The sequence below is a fragment of the Podarcis erhardii genome (genome assembly GCF_964252035.2).
Source record: "Podarcis erhardii genome assembly, chromosome: 9".
NCBI classification, from domain to species: domain Eukaryota; kingdom Metazoa; phylum Chordata; class Lepidosauria; order Squamata; family Lacertidae; genus Podarcis; species Podarcis erhardii.
In genome coordinates this window covers 2,728,685-2,746,882 of record NC_138512.1, presented here as the reverse complement: position 1 = coordinate 2,746,882, position 18,198 = coordinate 2,728,685, and the positions used below count along the sequence as shown (strand labels likewise).

The 18,198-nt window shown below is 41.2% G+C and overlaps 1 protein-coding gene across 7 annotated transcripts in view; it reads right to left on the bottom strand.

Annotated features, from left to right (window-relative positions):
* Window positions 1-18,198, bottom strand: part of ABLIM2 (actin binding LIM protein family member 2) — a 55,458-nt gene that overhangs the window by 5,564 nt on the left and 31,696 nt on the right. For 3 of the 7 annotated variants that reach the window (XR_014160225.1, XR_014160228.1, XM_081876295.1), the window contains 5 exons: window positions 13,758-13,859; window positions 12,235-12,288; window positions 5,927-5,979; window positions 3,662-3,806; window positions 184-242 (listed from right to left, as the gene is read on the bottom strand). Coding sequence is in view for 1 of the 7 variants with exons in the window: in XM_081876295.1 (XP_081732421.1) it covers window positions 184-242; window positions 3,662-3,806; window positions 5,927-5,979; window positions 12,235-12,288; window positions 13,758-13,859 (413 nt within the window). In the remaining 6 variants the exon portion in view is untranslated. The remainder of the gene's footprint in view (window positions 1-183; window positions 243-3,661; window positions 3,807-5,926; window positions 5,980-12,234; window positions 12,289-13,757; window positions 13,860-18,198) is intronic. The other 4 variants (XR_014160226.1, XR_014160229.1, XR_014160227.1 and 1 more) reach the window with 2 other exon arrangements.

Genomic DNA, 18,198 nt, shown 5'->3' with positions numbered 1-18,198 from the left:
GGCCAGATGAAAATCAGCAAAAGGCTGAATCTGCCCTCATGCCATAGATTACTCACCCCTTATGCCAGATCAGGCTAACCTGATATAGCCTGACCTGGCGCAAGCACAGGGAGCTAGATGGTTCATCAGCCTAATCACATACGACATTGTATTTGCACTTAAGACATTTTTATGTCTACCTACATGGTGTAACCCATTCTTTCCATAGTCAGGAAGAGAAGCAGATTTGGAATATGGAAATCCTACAAAAGAGACAGAAGGTATATTTTTTAAAAATGCATTGTCTGATATATGCATACCTCAATAAGCAAGAGGTTGCCTAATAATTTTAAGTTGTACAGTAGAAAATAGACAGGTCTCGCCAAATGTATCAAAATGGAGGCAGAATCTGCCACATCCACGCTTGAGTTTCTATGAATAAATGCAGCTGCTTTTATGTTATACATTATTTTATAGGACAACAAGCTAACATATTTCATGAAGGATGAGCAGATATAAGAATTATACCCATTAGACTTCTTCTAGTCTGAAATTGAGGGCTGAATTTCCATAAAATGTCTGTATTATACTCAGAAATGAGGGAAGGAGCAGGGATCAAAAAAACCCCGCCAGTCTCTGCAGAGTGCCTCAACTTCTACAGAACATTTTGGAGTCATGTGGCATTTTCCAGATACTCCCTTTGATGTTCTAGGTTAGGCACATTTAGAAGTATAGAAAAACCTTTCCATATGGGTTGGCGATTGATGGCCAGTCAGTTAAACAAAATAAATTTTTGATGCACTTTGAAGCTTTCACATGCATTAATTTAATCTAATTCTTGCTTGGAAATTTTGTGGGTGTGTTTATATTGTAATCTGCTCTGGCCTCTGGCAGTGAGATGAGACAGACCCCCTCCCTCCACAAGAAAATAATGAGGTATGAGTGGCTCAGAGAAGACAAGTGGTACAACTGGTTCAGCTGTGAAGATTTAGAACTGAATGCAATTTCTAAGGCTAAAGGAAACACCGAACAGTATTTCAATACAGAGAAGTGTCCAGAATCAAAAGTAACTCATCGTGCGTGTTAAAGAAAATGTCAGATTTCAGTGGGTATAGATACAATTCCAGATGCAACAGAGAAGAGAAAGCAGCCGTCAGTGAGCATTGAGGCCTCTCATTCCAGAAGCACCTAGAGCTAAGACTTTAAGTGCTGAACAGTGTGATTACAGCTAGGATCCTGTGCACATTAAAAAATAATAATTGAAGATTTTATTGGTTTACCAAAGTACATGGCTTGTATCTTTTTCCAGGTTTAAGTATCTTTTTTGCATTTGAAGTGAAGCATTAGTGTTGTATACAGAATAAAGTTGAGGAAGAAGAAGGGGGGAAGAGGGATAGTAATACTTGGTGTGTATGTGGGGTTTTTATGTCAGCGTCACTTGGGTAGGTTCTTTTTCTATTCCTTTATTATATTTCCTAGGTAGTGAGAGAGGTTGCTGGGGGCAGTGGCGTAGCGTGGGTTGTCAGCACCCAGGGCAAGGCAAGTAATTTGCACCCCCTAACCCATGGATTTGCGCCCCCTAACCCATGGATTTGCGCCCCCTAACCCGTGGATTTGCACCCCTAACCCTAACCCCCAGATGTTGCGCCTGGTGCGGCCGGCCCCCCCTGCACCCCCATGCTACGCCACTGGCTGGGGGCCCAGGGAATGGTTGGTTTGCATGTGGGGAGGGGGGTTGTTGGGTCAAGTTAGCCATATTAATTTGTATGTTGTTGGTGGGTTCTTGCTCTTGTCTTGTTGGGCTGTGATATCCTGTGCACATTTTAATTCTATATGACTCACTTCTGAATAAACAAGGGTAGAATCAGATTGCCAAATTAGTTTCAGCGGGACTTAACTAATTCTCTCTGGGTTGTACCCAGAATGTTTTGATGGCAAGAGCTTCTCTGCAGATCATTTGGGATTTTATGGGAGCTAGATGGCATGCTGCAAAAATATGTAAACACAACATTTATTTTTTATTTTTTAAAAAAACACCCAGAAAAATACTTTCATTGGAACTAGAATTTAGTTGCATTTTAGGTAAACACTTTGAACAACTGGACCAAAGTCCACAAGACTATATTGGCAAAATAATGCTATTATGGGATTCAGAATGGTTCCCGCTATAGCTCTTGTCACAGGGCTGCTGGAATGGTTCTGGCTTGATTTAAGGGCCCAATTCTCCAAATTGTTAAGGTCATATTGAATCCTGATTCTGTTTTCTGCAGCATTGGCTACCCTGCCCAGTTTGGAGCCATCTGCAAATTGGATGACCATCCCCTCAATTCCTTCATCCATGTCACTTATAAAGACAATGAAGAAGAAGAGGCCCAGGACAGACCCTGCAGCACCCTTGGTGTCTTCTGCAAGCTTTACCAATAACTCAGAAGGAGCAGTTCATAGTGTTGGGTGCTTTTGGATCCATCTTTGTCATTAGAGCCCCTGGTGACTTCTGTGTTGAGAAGTGCCTAGTTTAGGCTGGGAAGACACTATGGCCATTTGTGGACCAGGATAGCCTTACTACTGTTGCCACATGTGCTAGTAACCTCCCAGATGGACTACTGTAATATGCTCTATGTGGGGCTGCCCCTGAGGTTGGCCCAGAAGTTGCACCTAGTAGAAAATGCAATGGCTTGAATGATCAGTGGGGCAAACTATAGGAGTTATGCCTGCTTTATATATTGGGGTGGGGGTGCAATATGGATAGCACAGATTTATAAATATGTATAACAGGGACAAGTGTTCATTCTATCTTTACTTTGCAGTAAGACACTTTGCAATGAAATATTTTAGGAAATGTTGGCAAATCTTGAAAATGCTATTAGTTAAGTGGCCGGAAGTTTTTGGACACTTGCTTTCATGGATCACTAGTCATTATTCTTCTATGTTTAAATGGATCCATCTATCGATAAACGGGTGGTTAAGGGTGTGCAAACACTGTGCCTTCTCTGCCAGTATTAATGCAATATATGGTGGCTGTTCCAGTGCCAACGCATTAGTTTGAGCCAATGCCTCAATAAAATATACAGCTTTCAGCTGTCTTTTTACAGACCACCCAGGTGCCTTCTAGATATTTTGGACTCCAATCCCCATCAATCTCAGTGATTACGCGAGTTCTACTCCAACAAAAGCTTGAAGGCACCAGGTTGCAGAGGGCTGCCATACAGACCCTCCTAAGTCTCACGCCCTATGTCTTTGGCTGAATGTTGATGGGCGATCTGAAACCTCCCACGATGTGCTTTCCATTGCACTTTTTGAAGTGACTGTGAATACAGGTGAAACAGCTGAAGTTCAATGCCATCACTTGTAAGTTAAATACAGCTGTTTCTGGTGAAAAACTCCCTGCCCCACTACAGCTGTGTTAATGCAATAATCTCAGTAACTGTCACCAACCTGCTTCAGTAAAAGGTTAAAGATGTGCCCACTGGTCATATATTTTTGTATCTCATTGCTATTCAACTCCCACCTTACAATTTTCTTATGATTTCACTTCATGGAACTGATGAAGTGGGCTTGAGCAACAAGCAATTATAAATGTGCCAGTCGTTAATGTGCCACATGACTCTTTTGATTGTGTTAATCAGGTCTCCGTCAATTTACTTTACCAGATACGAAGGGGGTGGGAACTTCCAGTACTTACGTAAGTAGGTACTGTTTGCGTTACTGTGCAAACGCTGAAGCTCTCTGTCGGTTCCAGGACTTTGTGGGAGTGACTGAGTATCCAGATCTGGAGAGTTAGTTCTGGCATCCACCTCCCCTTTCAAAGTCAGCCAACTTGATTTTAGCTGAGAAGAGCAAATCCCAGCATTAAAATGAAACGCTTTCCCGAAAATGCATATAGGGAGGAATTGACCGTGTGAAAGATGAAAGTAAAATCAAGTTTTATCATTATTTTGAAACCATTTGTATCAGCAACAAAGTATTTCACCACTCAGATGTTAAGAAGGATGGATTTCCTGTTGCTCAGTTACCGCTTTTCAATTTCAGTAAGATTTCAGGCTATATGAATATGAGCAACCTACCAAAAGAGGAAGGAAGGAGTAGCAAATCTAACAAGCTGCCTTCATGTCGGGGGGGGGGGTGTCAGGGTTTAACATGCCTTAAACCAACACCAGCAGCATGCAAGGCCCATTTACACAGCCGACTCTGAATGTTTTTTTGCGAAGATAAAATGCTTCCTCCCTCCCAGTCCAAGTGCTCAAAAAACCTGACCAGTCTTACAAGCAGCACAGTCATTCAGTTTAAAAAAATCATTTATCAGAGGTTTCAGTGATTATTCAATTATTTTGTACATGCATAAAATCAGGTGATGAAAAATGAATTATTCAGAGCAAGCACTCTTAGTATCATGGCACCCTCCGCACTGTGAGGTCAGGCACCTTTAATATTTGCATGAAATAATTTACCCCAGGCAACTACACTGTTATATGAAGGCTAATAAAGTACCTATGTAGCTAGATCAAAGGTCTAGCCACACCAGTGGCCTAAAAAATCAAGTCCTGAAAATGATGAGGGGCAAGATGCCGGAGATTCTCCTTACTGTGGTGTGGAATCATTTAGTGCCAAAGTGCCTATCTGGGTTCTTCTTAAGAATACGGAGCAATAAAACAAACTGAAATCTCACTGCAGTGTTTTGCGTAAACTGAGTGTCAATCTGTGTGAGATAACAAAGCTGTTGTCTTGATTTCAAGTTGATGGATGAGTTTCTCACCTTCTGCTCACCCAGGAAAGAGAAAGAGATCCTGTTCCCTATCCCTGTCTTCTGGCAAGTGCTGGCGACTCTGAAGAGGGGTAAGGAGCCAACCTTTCACCTCATGTCAGGCTGGGACATGCGCAGAAGTGGCAAAAGAAAATCTCAGCACTTCTGGGTGCTGCCCAGCCCAGCGTGAGGCTGACTTTTACCCTCAGAGGAAGCACAGCATAGCTTGCTCATCTTGTGCTGTGCCAGGGAGAACTCAAAAACAGTAAGCATTTGTCTTGAGTCTCCCCCCACCAACATATACCAACTTGATTTGATGACATGAATAAATGTGTCTGGTTTGTGAAGTCTGGTGCAACTGCCTGAAGAGCAGAGCAAGGGAGCTTTCAATACCTCTGAGCTTGACTTGCTGCATCGAAGATAATGCCTGGTTCATTTAGGACATTAATTTTAATTAACTGGTTTGTTTAATGAAGCAGCCCTACTTATAAGGTATCTGGGTGTGGTGACATTACCACCTAATATCACTAATAAATTTCGAAAGTTTTCCTCAAAGTGTCTTACCAGTTTTTCATTTTCTATGCCTGCCTGCCTACCTATATGAATCTACACCCTGACACCTTGGCTGACACAAAATGCAAAAGGAGATACTGGGTCAGCCACATTGTTATACTGACACCAGCCAGGATAAAATGCCACCTTCTGGATCATGCAACATACTCTTGGCTGGGTGATGTGCTGATAGGACAATTGTGTGGATGATCCGCAAGTGGAACAAGTTCCATGTGATCTATACTTCTAGGAATCTGTTTAATTCTTGAACCAGACACTCAAAAATTTATCTGGACTTGAAAAAAGCTATAGTGCAAAAATGTGGAGAGCTTCACCAAGGGCTTCATTATTATAATTTGTATTTCTTTCCATTGCTAATAGTTTTCATAGCCCAGATTCATTAACACTGGGTGTTATTTTGGGCTGTGGTCAGAAATCTTTGGAACCACTACAATGGAGCAGTTCTGCTGATTTCAGTTAGACCATTCTGCTGGAAGCGATTCTATTGATCACAGATATTTAATTAAATTTCTTGCCACTTCAAAACAAACAATAAAACAAAAAGATCAGGAGGGTATATTGCTTTTTAAGCACCATTTCAAAAACTGTCCTCATGCAGTAGGAAACTATCATTCTGATGCCTTCAAAATTTACCTTCCTGCTGTCTTGATCACAACTACTGCTGTCATCATCTGATTTTCTTGACGCTAGACAATAAAAAGAATTTCCAGAGTAAAAATAGCATTTTGGTTTGTTTGTTTTTTAAAGTGTATTCTGCAAACAACAACAGCTTATATAAACAAACCTGCAAAAAGAGGGTTATGAAATGCTACATTTGTCAGTAATTATGAAATTAATATAAGGGCCGGTATACTAGCAAGCATCCAAGCCTTGTGTTATAGAGATGGGGGAGACATCCATGGCTAAATAAACTGAGCTACTTCCCCCCATTGGAAAGAAGCTTGGCTTATTCATGAGTCATAACCAAATTCACCCTTCATAGCACCACATCCCCCAATTCTCTTCCATGTACCCAGTCCCTCCCCAAGCACTTCATCTGTTTCCATTTGCAGCCAAAGCTAGACAGTTGGCTTACACTGGGTAACATCTAGAAATAAATGAAGTATGTGTAGCATAAATTAAACAATTGTTTCACTTTTCCCACTTCACCAAGTGGCAGGAATCTCAAGGTGGCTTCCCTGTTGATTAATGGAGGCTTGTGGTACCTTTTGGAATAAACCACTATTTAGAAATGTACAGTTTGTGCAGGGTGGGGTGGGGAAGAGGAGAGAAAACAGACAAATTCTATCCATTAAAAACAAAGCAGCTGTTTTTCAGGAGCCAGGATGTAGCTGGAGAATGCAAACCTAAGTGTGGTTTCTAATGGCAGTCAAGGCTTAAAATCATGCCTTTCCAGCTCTCGGCTGCATAGTGTAGGTGTAAATTGCATATATGTGGAAGTAGGGAAATCTCCCCGGAGATGTATGCTTATACCTAGCCTAAATGGAGCACATAAGACTTGCTGAACTTAATGGGACTACTTGTGAATAAATATGCACAGTTGCACATCTCTATGCTAAAAGACACATGAGACATGGTATCTTTTTCTATCATATCTTTCTAGTCATTCTATAGGAAATCTATTGCTATGGCCACAAACTCTATTTTTTGTTAGGTGGACCAGTATTCATAATCTCATCAGAGTTAACCTCATAAATAACACTGTGGAGCACACGGTGAGGAAAGTCTTGCAGTGTTTTATCCCCACAAATACTGTCTGTCTATCGATCGATCGATCGCATAAATGTCAGTAAGTTTAAAGTCCTCCCTGAATCAGCGTTAGATCTAATGGAATAATTGTCCAGTCCATGTTGCAGCTTTACTGTGGAAGTAATTCCACATTAAACAACACAGACAAGTCTCTTTGTACAACACAATAGCTGAAATGCTTGGAAAATTCAGCTTAGCAGGAAATAATTCCTGGAAATGCCACATGACTGGAACAAATGGTTATTTTTGTGACACCAGGAGCTGGAACTAACCAAAACAAATTGAGAATCTAGCATATGGCTTATCTTAAGCTTTAAATTCGGCACAAAATAATTAAGCAGAACTCTCATCTCAAGGTGAAATCATTCCTGCCCCCACTCTTAATGCAACAGGAGATTAACTCCTATGGACTCCCAGGGCAGATTTTGTAGTAGAGGAAGAAAACAAAAAGCTTCATAGGTCATTTGAAAAGAGAGGCTGTGCCTCTCAACTCCACAGATAGTAAATGTTTTGAAAGACAAAGTACATTCACATGCTAAATTCTAAACTAATTTTCACAATCCTAAAACTTGCTTGATGTAAAATAAAAGGAGAGTCTTAGCTACATAAAGCAGACCATCAATATCCAGTCTTTCGGAAGTTTCTCATTCTGGTTTTAAAATGTAGCTGCACTGTTAGTGAAAGAATCTTTTTTTGCTGTCCTATTCTCCTGCCCCCAAGTTCTGTTGCAAGGTCTTTAAAGTTGGCACTGCATTTGCTAGCTTTAATTCTTAGAAGATTTGTGCAACTTGTTTTGGGATTTATTCAGAACAAATGACTGTTTCCATGGATCTTTTCAGAAAAATGGACTTTGTTTTCTTCAACAAGACATATTTTAGGTCTAATAGAGCTAGCTTTTCAGTTCTCTGTTTACATACAAATAACTCCATGTACTCAGTGTTCCTTTTGTGCTTTGAGACAGCCATCTGGTCTGCATATCTGGTCCTGTGAATGAATTTTCTCTCTCTAGTAAATATGGTGGTTAACTCATGTATGTAAATATGAAGCATTATTGCTATTATTTATTAAATTTATATATGACCCTTCATCCCTTGTGAGAAAGGCCAGCCGTCAGGGCTGATGAGACTTGTAGCCAAACAACATCTGGGGACCCAAGGTTGAGAAAGACTACTCTAGAGTCAATGGTCAAGGAATAAAACACAATTTTGAGGCAGCTAGAAATTGCTATCAGGTCCATCAGGGCTACAATAAATTATTGGCTTGTGTAGAACTGCTGCACTGTAGTTGAGGTTTCTCTGAAACATGCTGCTAGTTCCATCTCTGACCTCAAGACTTCAGTTCTGGCTGTTACGTGATTCTGTACCTGTTGTGTTCCCCTCTCCCTGAAATGACACTAAATCCTCTATGGCAGTGTTTCCCAACCTTGTGCCTCCAGCTGTTTTTGAACTACAACTCCCATCATCCCTGACTAGCAAGACTAGTGGCAAGGCATGATGGGAATTGTAGTCCAAAAACAGCTGGAGGCACAAGGTTGGGAAACACTGCTCTATGGGAAGGATTTAGACAGGAAAAAGTCAGAAGAGGAAGATTAAATGTTCCTACCCCAATTGTACTTTCCCAAGTAAATTAGCAGGTCCCACCCCCGATTTCCACCATGGCTGCCTTGAAATAACAGCAGGAGATACTGATGTTTACCTGAGCTCTAATTCACCGGCAACATCCTTCTCTGTTGACATGATCTGGGTTGATTCAAAACTGATAGCATGTCATAACCACAACTTTGGAAGCCTATGCTCACAATAACTGGAATACCCAAAAGCAGATGCGATGCAATGCGATGGAAATGTCTCATAACATGTCATCTAACCCAGTTTCATAAACATACTGCAATGGATTCTTATCCTTTTATGACAATGCATGATTTAGCCATCTTGAGTGCATCCAGTTCAAATTCCCACAACTGATAAACTGTTTCTTGTGGTAACTGTCACCATTTGATGCATTGGGGGCTGAACCGCTCTTGTTCTGTGTTACAGAAAGGCAGGGTTGGTTTCAGACTTAATAATGCTTAGAGCAAACCCACTGAAATCAATGGGATCTAAGCTAGTCATTAATTTCAAGGGGTTTACTTGTTGAAGCATGATTAAGCCTGGATCCAAGCCACGAACTCTAACATAAATAATGTGTCTTCACTTCCCTTATTTTTAAAAGCAGTCTTCATTTTCCAGAGGTTTAGCAATTGCTTTGAATCTGCCCTAAATCCTTCCCTATGTCTTTCAGCCATGTGTGTGCCCTACACTTGGGATTAATATTTAGATCACACTAACCTCCTTACAGTAATTTATTGGGTGCTATAGCAAAATATATAAACACTTTTATGTCTCCAACAATAAAGCCTTGTTGGCATTCGTCTGTCTTGAGAGACAATGAAGTGCGTCTCTGGGGGTGAATTCAAAACACTCCATTGATGTGAGCTCCCCAGCATACAAGCCTGAGCAGCGGTATGGAAGTCCTGGCCTGCCCAGATTACAAGACTCCCCTCTTTGCCTCGCAGGGGGGAAAGGAAAGCAATGCCTTTGGAAACAGGTTGGCTGCAGGAGTTGCTGGAAGGAGGCATACAAGGTGTCATCCAACTGTCCCAGGGACTCCACTCAGATTTGTGTAGGGTTTGCTCCTTAGTCTTTTCTCCTCCTGAAGATATCCCACAAAGCAGCAGAGCTTTTGCAGAGTTTTCCTTTTCCTAGATGGGCTACCTTCCTAGGTTGACAAGCCCCATCTGCCCCTCACTTCCTTTTACAGTATGAGCAGAAACCGCCTTCTTGACTGTTGGACCCCCTCTTGGTCTTGTCTGCTCTATCTGCTAGAGCCTGTCTTCACATGCAGGGGAACTCCCTAACTCACCAAGGGTTTGAGACCCATCAGCTTCCCCATCTGGTTTAGCTGACCAGTTGAAGCCGTTTCTCAGGGTGCAGCCGCTGTCACATGCTGACAGCTCCTAGGAGCCTCAGGTGAGAGCTGAGTGCAGGGTGGGGACCAAAGGTGGAGCATGACATGTCCCTACACCAGAGGGACTAACCATCCCCTAATGCTCCATAAATCACAGGGCAAATATCATGTAATTAGCCTTCTCTAGTATTTATTAGTTTTCAGATAACTGAACAGAAGCACAGACTTTTATTCTCTTAGCACAATACACCTGCCTTGTATCTCTACGAATCCTGACAGATGGGTCACCAATGTGAATCTTCAGAATACCACATTATTATGTAAGGACAGGCTAAGAAGAAAATGGGGAGGAAGAAAACAGTGAGTGACCTCACTGGGATGTGTGGCTTATATGCAAGATTTATCTGTGTCACACAAGGCAAAAATCTAGCATGCGGAAAAGGTGGTGAATACTGCAGAATTCAACAACTGATTAATGCATTTTGATGTTTGCCTCATAACTACAATGAACTTGCATTTTGGTAGAGAGTCTAAATATTCACTGGAGCTCCACCAATATTTTTCTACATTAGTTAGAAATGCTGCTGACATCTCTGTTTTTACAAATCTGATGGTTCCAAGCCACTAATCCATTGAACCTGAAAGATAATACATTGTTATCTTTTGCACTATATGTATCTTCATATGTACCTGAGACATGCTCCCCCTTCATGTGCATGATTGATTTTGGAATAATCTGATGTGCATCTTTTCTGATCAAAGTTTCCACAAGATCCGTTACAGCTTCAAGAGATCCACAAAAACAACGGGTTGTCCTGAGGCACAGGAACAACAAAAACATCCTTTCATCGCCTTCCTATTAGGGGCTCCAGGGCTTGAAGAAGGACTTTGTGACCTGACTGAGAGGCCTGCCTGAGGAAGTTATCCAAAACCCTGTGTGACACCATCTCTTTCTACACATCACTGGGACTAGTGGTGTGGCATTTGTCTCTGAATTGGCCATATAATGAACCCAGCTTCCAGCAGTGATCAGGATACTTAAGTTGGAGGCTATGGTCTCACTGGCTATGCTAGGTTCCTGACTGGTGATCACAGGGAGCCTCAGGTTCCCTCATGGTGCTTTCATGGGCCAGAGGATCCGAGTGCCTCCCACGCTACCGAACCAACCCCAAGAGCACAGGAAATGCCCCAGGAAGAAAACACATGGAACACAGGGGAAGTGCCCATCTTTAGACCAGAGGCCTGGCCTAGTTCTCCACAAGGCAGCAAAGCCTAGAAGAGGCAGACTGGAGGAGAGATGCTTAAGAGGCCTCCATTCAGTTTCAACCCCGGCCAGAGCATGTTGCTTGCTAGCACCTCTCCATAATGCTGCCCTATCACGATTTCAGCTCACAGCCTTACCTCTAACAACTGACTTCCAGCACCCAGAGCTGGAGAACAACATCACCCTGTTTCAGATGCAAAGGCAGGGGGAGTGGTGAGCACCATGGCATCCAGCTCTGCCTTTGGCCTAGGCTCATTTGTCCCAGTATCTGAAATAAACCTATATATGTACCTTCCCTGCCAGCACACATTCATTTCTTTGAGCATTAGCATCTGCAAAAGAGCTACTGACCCTAACACTTTCCTTGTCACCTTTTTTCTCGAGGGTTTTGTCAACAGCAGCATTTGTTGACAGTCATTTCCCCAATTCTTTTCACTTCCTCATGCGTGCCACATGATTTATTTATTTTTTTACACTTTAATCCCCATTAAGATGTTTGAAGATGTTTCCAGGCAAACCCTAAACTGCATTCTGTAGCAGAGAATTGCTAAGAATTGGCAGCAGAAACAGGATACCTCATACAGGAATTAAAAGGCAATTTACGGTGCCATGACTGTAAAATATTTTACAGCAAGCACTGTTAAGAGAAAAGAGGGAAATATAAGCCAACAATCCAGGTGAATCCCGCTAACAATGTACTGTACTGTTTTGCAAAAAGCACAAACAAACAAACAAACAAAACCACCCTTGGAGGTGTAGGACACAATAGTGATGGATCTTTGGGAGACCAGCACCAGTGTCCAAGATTGCCCAGTAGCAAAGAAGTAAGATCCCGTCTGCCTGGACATATACATTCATGCAACCGGAATAGCGATAGGAACAAATGAGCAGAGAGTGGTGGCACACACTCAGAGGTAAACATGCATAAGGAGGGAAAAGGACCTGGCTAGACCACACGGCAGCAGAGAAAAGCAGACTGTACCATGCTGTCTGTAGATAGGGGGTTTCCTATAGATGTTATCTTTTATTCCAGTGTCTGAGAAGAAGGAAAGAAAAAGAAGAAGACCCAAACAGTAAGCAAGCGGTTGAAATATGCTTCCTCTTTATCAAATACCTCCACCACCACCCCAGATATTGAGTAATGTATTGCTTAATTTTGAGCATATAAATAAATGAGACATTAGCATTGGCTTGGTTCCTAACTTGTTGCTGTGTTCATGGAAGGAGATTTGCACTCCTCGAAGGACTCCCTGTGTATACAGATTTCCTGACCATGGAGCAAAAAGTTAGGAATCAACTCAGGAACAGATTTATTTATACGTGCAACCTTTCTGCAGTGTACTTAAGATGGCTGAGCAATGAATGCTCAGTTCTTTCATATTTCTTTTTATGATAAAATGCATTTTTAAAAAATGGGCCATGTGGCTGAAATGTTCCCATATTCCTAATGTGGCTAAAGCCTTGTTCAGCTGTTAAAACTCACATGTAAAACCAAGATGTGAACAGACTCACCCCCAACGTCATACAGACCGTGCATACAACATGAATATCTGCAGGGAGTATCATGCGAAAGCTTCTATCTGGATTGTTCAGACTTCCAGATTGTATGGAAAGTATACACAATACAATGTAAATATCTGGGAGACATGTCATTTGATATACTTTTGTAAGAGTTACTCATTCCTTTAAGACAATTTAAAAGATTTAGCTATCTTTATGGTATCCAGTTCAGCCAGCCAGCATTAACATATAAATTACCAGCTCTGATCAATTTTTTCCAAACTTTTTTTTGCAGTAGCTTTAAGTCCTTAAAAAAAAGTTTGTCAGAGTCCTAAGTGACTCAGGGTTCCAGATGCCTCCCAGCTGATGTCCATGCTATATGTGAGGATGTGAGAGGGAGAAGCTACTCTGGTGCATATAGCATGAGACGGATTAGTCAACACAGCTCCCTCTCTGCTCATGCGATGATTTTACACACAAGTATAAGGCCTGAACAGGGCTTGGGGCTAAACTAGATGTGATGCATGAGATCTGATTGTTTTCTGTGTTTAAAGGTTGCCATGTCAGGCCCAGTTTGAAGTATTAAAGGCCAAACTAGAGATTATTTGAGCTCTCCCAACCAGAGATCTCCCAAAATTCTTTTCACTTTGTTCTTTGTAGGAAGCAAAGCGAGTGTGACTTAAATCAGGGAAGCTACGTGGTAAGAAAAGGTATCCCAGTGCTGCTGTACCAATAAAAATTGGATTCCAGATGCTTGCAAGCAAAGGAAAAGATGGCTTGGATAGCAAAGGAAAATATTTCAGTTTGGCTCTTAATTTGATGGCCTAAAAAATTGTTGTTAATATATGGAAATTAAGATTTGTATATTAGGCATAAAATGCAATTAAGTGTAGCATTAAATATTTTTGGTTTATATAAAAATAAAATTTGTTTGTCTATTGTTTATACACGCAAGCATTACAGATGATGGTAATTAAAGATTAGGACAAAGCAATGAATGCCTACCTGGGACATGGAAATGTCTAGGTGCTTGCTGATATAGCGATGATGAAGATTTGCTGTCTGAGCACATGGATAAGCTTGGAGTGCTTCGACCACTTTCGCTGCCTCCAAGAGGAAGAGCAAAACAAAAACAAAAAGCATATAAAACAAAAAAAATGGCAAGCAAAATAGAGATAAATTCAAGCATAAAAGAAAAGCTTTTTCAAATGACTTCTTAATCCAACGTTTTCTTTAAAAACAACAACAACAACCAACAATGGCTTAGGAAGCCCCAAATTATTTCAAACATCCCAGCAGCTTCTGATTCTGTAAGTATCTGCAATACTGCACTATGGCTCAAATCTTAAAACCTATATAGGAAAGTATTTAAGATTTTGTACTTGTTAACAACTATGCTATGCAGAAGGGTAGGAAATGGCTTCACTAAAAGTTTAGCCCAATATCATTTGCACCACATACAGATCTTATCATCAGAGTTGCATCCTCTCCCAAAACATACTGGGGTGGACCGTATCAGCCCCCATGAATGTATGAAGCTAGCTGAGTGACAACTATTCAAACTAGTGGTAGCTCCCTAAACTCTCAAAGAAGGAGCTAGTCTGGGTCAAACATCTTGGAAGTAAGGGCTTGTCCACACTTTCATCTGACCTGAGTTTTCACTGGATTCTAGATCAGTTTCTTATCCCTGCTCTGAACCCACCGCCCACTTGATCCAGTTAAAGCTGCAGCATAATTGCTGAGGTGAAGAAATTCCTTACTGAGCTGCAGAGCAAATTCACAAAAGAATCAGTGAAGCATTTACTGAAGCTGGTAGGCAATGCATGCATGAGGCAAAGCTATCAGTGCTTATTAGAATAAGAAGGAAGATAAATTAAGAAATAACTGGACAAGGTTAAACCTTCGTGTAAAACCCTGAGAGTACTATAGACTGAATGATTAGCTCCCATTATATTAAGCCTTCACCTTTTTCGATGAGCTCCCAGCTTTTCCCTCTTACCTCTCTTTTTTCTAGCCCCCACCCCTAAATCCTGGCCCCACCCACCTTTATGTAGGACAGGTAGTTTTATAGGGGCTTCCTACTTGCCTTCTCGCCTAGGATTATTTTATATGGATTTCGCTTTCCCTCCTATGTTTTCGCTTTACTTTTTATTTTCAGTTTTAGCCATAGTCACCTTAGATTTGTGACATGTACGCTTCTTAGGTTTGTTACAAATTCCTTCCTGTTTATTATGTAAAAAAGGAATGCATTTTTAAAGTAAATTTTATTAACACTGTCTTAACTGAAACAGTGGGTTTATTCTCTGCAAAATATTTTGTCTGCATTTTGATATTGCTTTTTGCCTGGCACCGGACATGATATTTTTCTCTTTTTAACGGTTCAGACTGAAAGGCCTCTCTTGTGACATTTGTTTTGAATTCTTTGAACCTGAAGTAAACAGACACGTGTAAATATATCAAAAATTGTCTCATTTCCACATATTGTCCCTCCATCTCCTTGCAGTTAATTAACTACTTTTTCATAGAATAGTACAATATTACAGTTTTGGAAACAATGTAATGAACAGCTACACCCCAACAACTTTATTTACAAAACTGGAATTTTCTTATGTCACAGCTTTTGGGTGAACTGCTTTCAGTATGGGAAATCCAGTTCACAGAAAGTCTCATGACACACAGAGCTACAGGCTAGATTTGCTAAAGCAAATCTTCAGAATGTGGGGACACAGCTTTGCTGATGTAACTGGTCATAAATTCTACTTTGTCTCCCCTATAATCCCCTCTCGATCCTCTGATCTCCATACTATTTTATGTGTGTGTTGTATTATCAAGTCACGGATATACAATGCCATATTCCAGGTATTATGATGTAAAATGTATTATTTATTATGTATACATTCATTTCCTCTTTTCTTTCAAATCATCTTGTAACATGAACCAATTATCAGTGGCATTTTTTATGGCATTATAAAATAGCTGAGGAAACAAAAAAGTTCAAAAAAAGGGGGCAAGAAACCTAAGCTATTATTAAACAACCGAAAGCTGAATGGACATTCTAAATCCTACGCAACTGATGCTAATTTGGAGAAACCACTTTAACATGGAAATAATGGGAGAACCATTATGGAAATTTATTGTCCCTAATTAATAATGAAATTTATTTGGGAGAGGACGTAGCACCTCGGGACTGGCCAAAGTTTTGTGGGCAGTCTGGAAGGACATAACCCTAGCTGTTGCTGAATCATTTATAGCTCCCCCTCTCAACCTGTAATCCCCCCCATCAGCTCTTTGAGGGGTTGGATTTGGTTCCCATTTCAATCCATTCTCCATCAAGGAGCTGCTTTCAGGTTCCTTATTGAGGGCATTCACAGAGCACTGGCCTCTGTGCGTACTCTCTGTTGGCTCAGAGCCACTGTGACAGTCTTCCACAACCCGGTGCCCTCCAGATGTTTCAGAGTGCAATTCCCATCAGCCCCAAGCAGCATGTCCATGTGGGAGGAGGGTAATGGGAGCTGTGGTCCAAAACATCTGGGCACCAAGTTGGCAAAGGCTGCAGTGTAGGTCAGTGAGTTTATAAAGAGATGCGCCTCTTTCTAGATATACAGCCTATCAAATTTATCCAATTTCTGCTTTGGCCAGGGGACCTGCCACTTTTCCAATGAACATGAATTATATCTGTAAGATAGGAAAATCAGCCTTGGGTCAATTTTATTTCTATGGCTGAAGGGCAGAGTAGGGAGAAAGCTTGTAAAATTTGCTTCTGCTTTTTCCATCCTTTGCATAGGGACAAGATTTCATTTCATTTATTTTGGAGTTTTTCCTTTTGCCAATTTGATGCCACTTAAAACACAAGGGAACATACGGTAATACGCTAATACCTCACTTTTATAAATAAATGGATGCTTTACTAGGAAAAGCGAGAGACAGAGAACCTGCCACCAGTACTGTGCAATGTGCAGCTGCAGCAGAGTGTTGAGCATGCATTAGGAAACTTTCTAAGTTCACACAAACTCCTGAAGCCCTTCTGCATCTACCCATAGGGAATTCATTGTGTGTCAAGAGTTAGGTATTTCAAGGCAGATGCAGGTGATATACAAAGGGTTTCTTAAAGGGTTCTGCATACTAGTTCACAAGTAAATATATAAATTTAGGTACCTACTGTGTTCCTTTAATTTTGGAGCAACTGAATAACTAACTAACTCTCCTTAAAATGTAGAGAGTTAAAAGTTCTACATCTACCTCTAAGCAATGTAGGAAGATCCGGCCCCACCTCGGATCAGTATAAAAAGCCCAGGAGAAAGTAGAGATAAAGTCTTCTATATTAGCTTTCATTCTGTTTCTTTATGTCTCTCCTTGCCCTCCCTCCCTAACTCTCTTTTCTGGTTGCTATGGACACTGGTAGCTATAAACATCTTAGGATGCTTGAATATGGTGTAACTCAGAATGGTTTGGGATGATTCACAGTTTACTCCCTCATTTACTCACATTTGCCTTTCCTCCACTCTTTCTAGGCATGGCCTGTGATTTAAAGCTCCATGTCCGAGGGTCCCTTTTTTGATCCAGAGTTCTCCCTGGAGAAAAACGCTCTTTAAAGTTCTGTCTGCAGCAAACTCAAATTGGTGTTTGCTCCGATTCAACTTTACAGAGCAGATTTTTGTGGGGAAAGCTCAGGCCAAAAACAAAAAAGAAAACCACTTTGGCATGGAATATTAAAAGGGTAGACCTCTGCCTGGCAAGAGCAGAGCAAAAGGTAAGAGGGAATAGGCCTGTAGTTAAGTAGGAGTGCTGAGGGACGTTTAGGATGATAGATGCAAAAGGGCTAGGCTTTATTAGTGTTTATTTCTTTGTGGGGCATATTTTCTGTAATATTTCCATCCAATTCTTTATTTCCTTCATTTGTTTTTATTATTTCTTTACCCACAGTCCTAGCACTGGACATCTGCGTTGACCTTCTGGGGATCTATTTGCTTTGTTTTCTATTTCTCTGCTGTTGCTGTGTGGATTGTGTTTCAATAAACTGTTTCAGTTGCAATTTTGTGTGTGTTATCTTTTCTACTGATTTAGCTTTACCCACCAGGATGCAATTTCAAAGGCAGGAATTTTACAGCCAGTAGGGGGTGGTAGCCACTGTCTTACGTGAGAGTGCAGTTCAGGGGCACCTGTGAGGTGGGTACTAAATGTGCCCTTGGGCGGGATGGTCCTGTTCATTCACTCTCACATGAATGTCTCAATCTGGTCACTTTGTTCCCTATGTGCATGGCCTCACTTTCAAAGACCTACCATGGTGATGAATGGGAAGGATGTGGCTCTGGGTAGGAGAATATTGCACCTTCATCCTCTGGTGACTTGTGTCATTTGAAAGTCAGATATTGCCCCACTTTTCCTGTGGCATGTAATGGCATCCACAGATCTCTAAGTTGGGCCAGGCCTTAGCTGCACAGCTTCA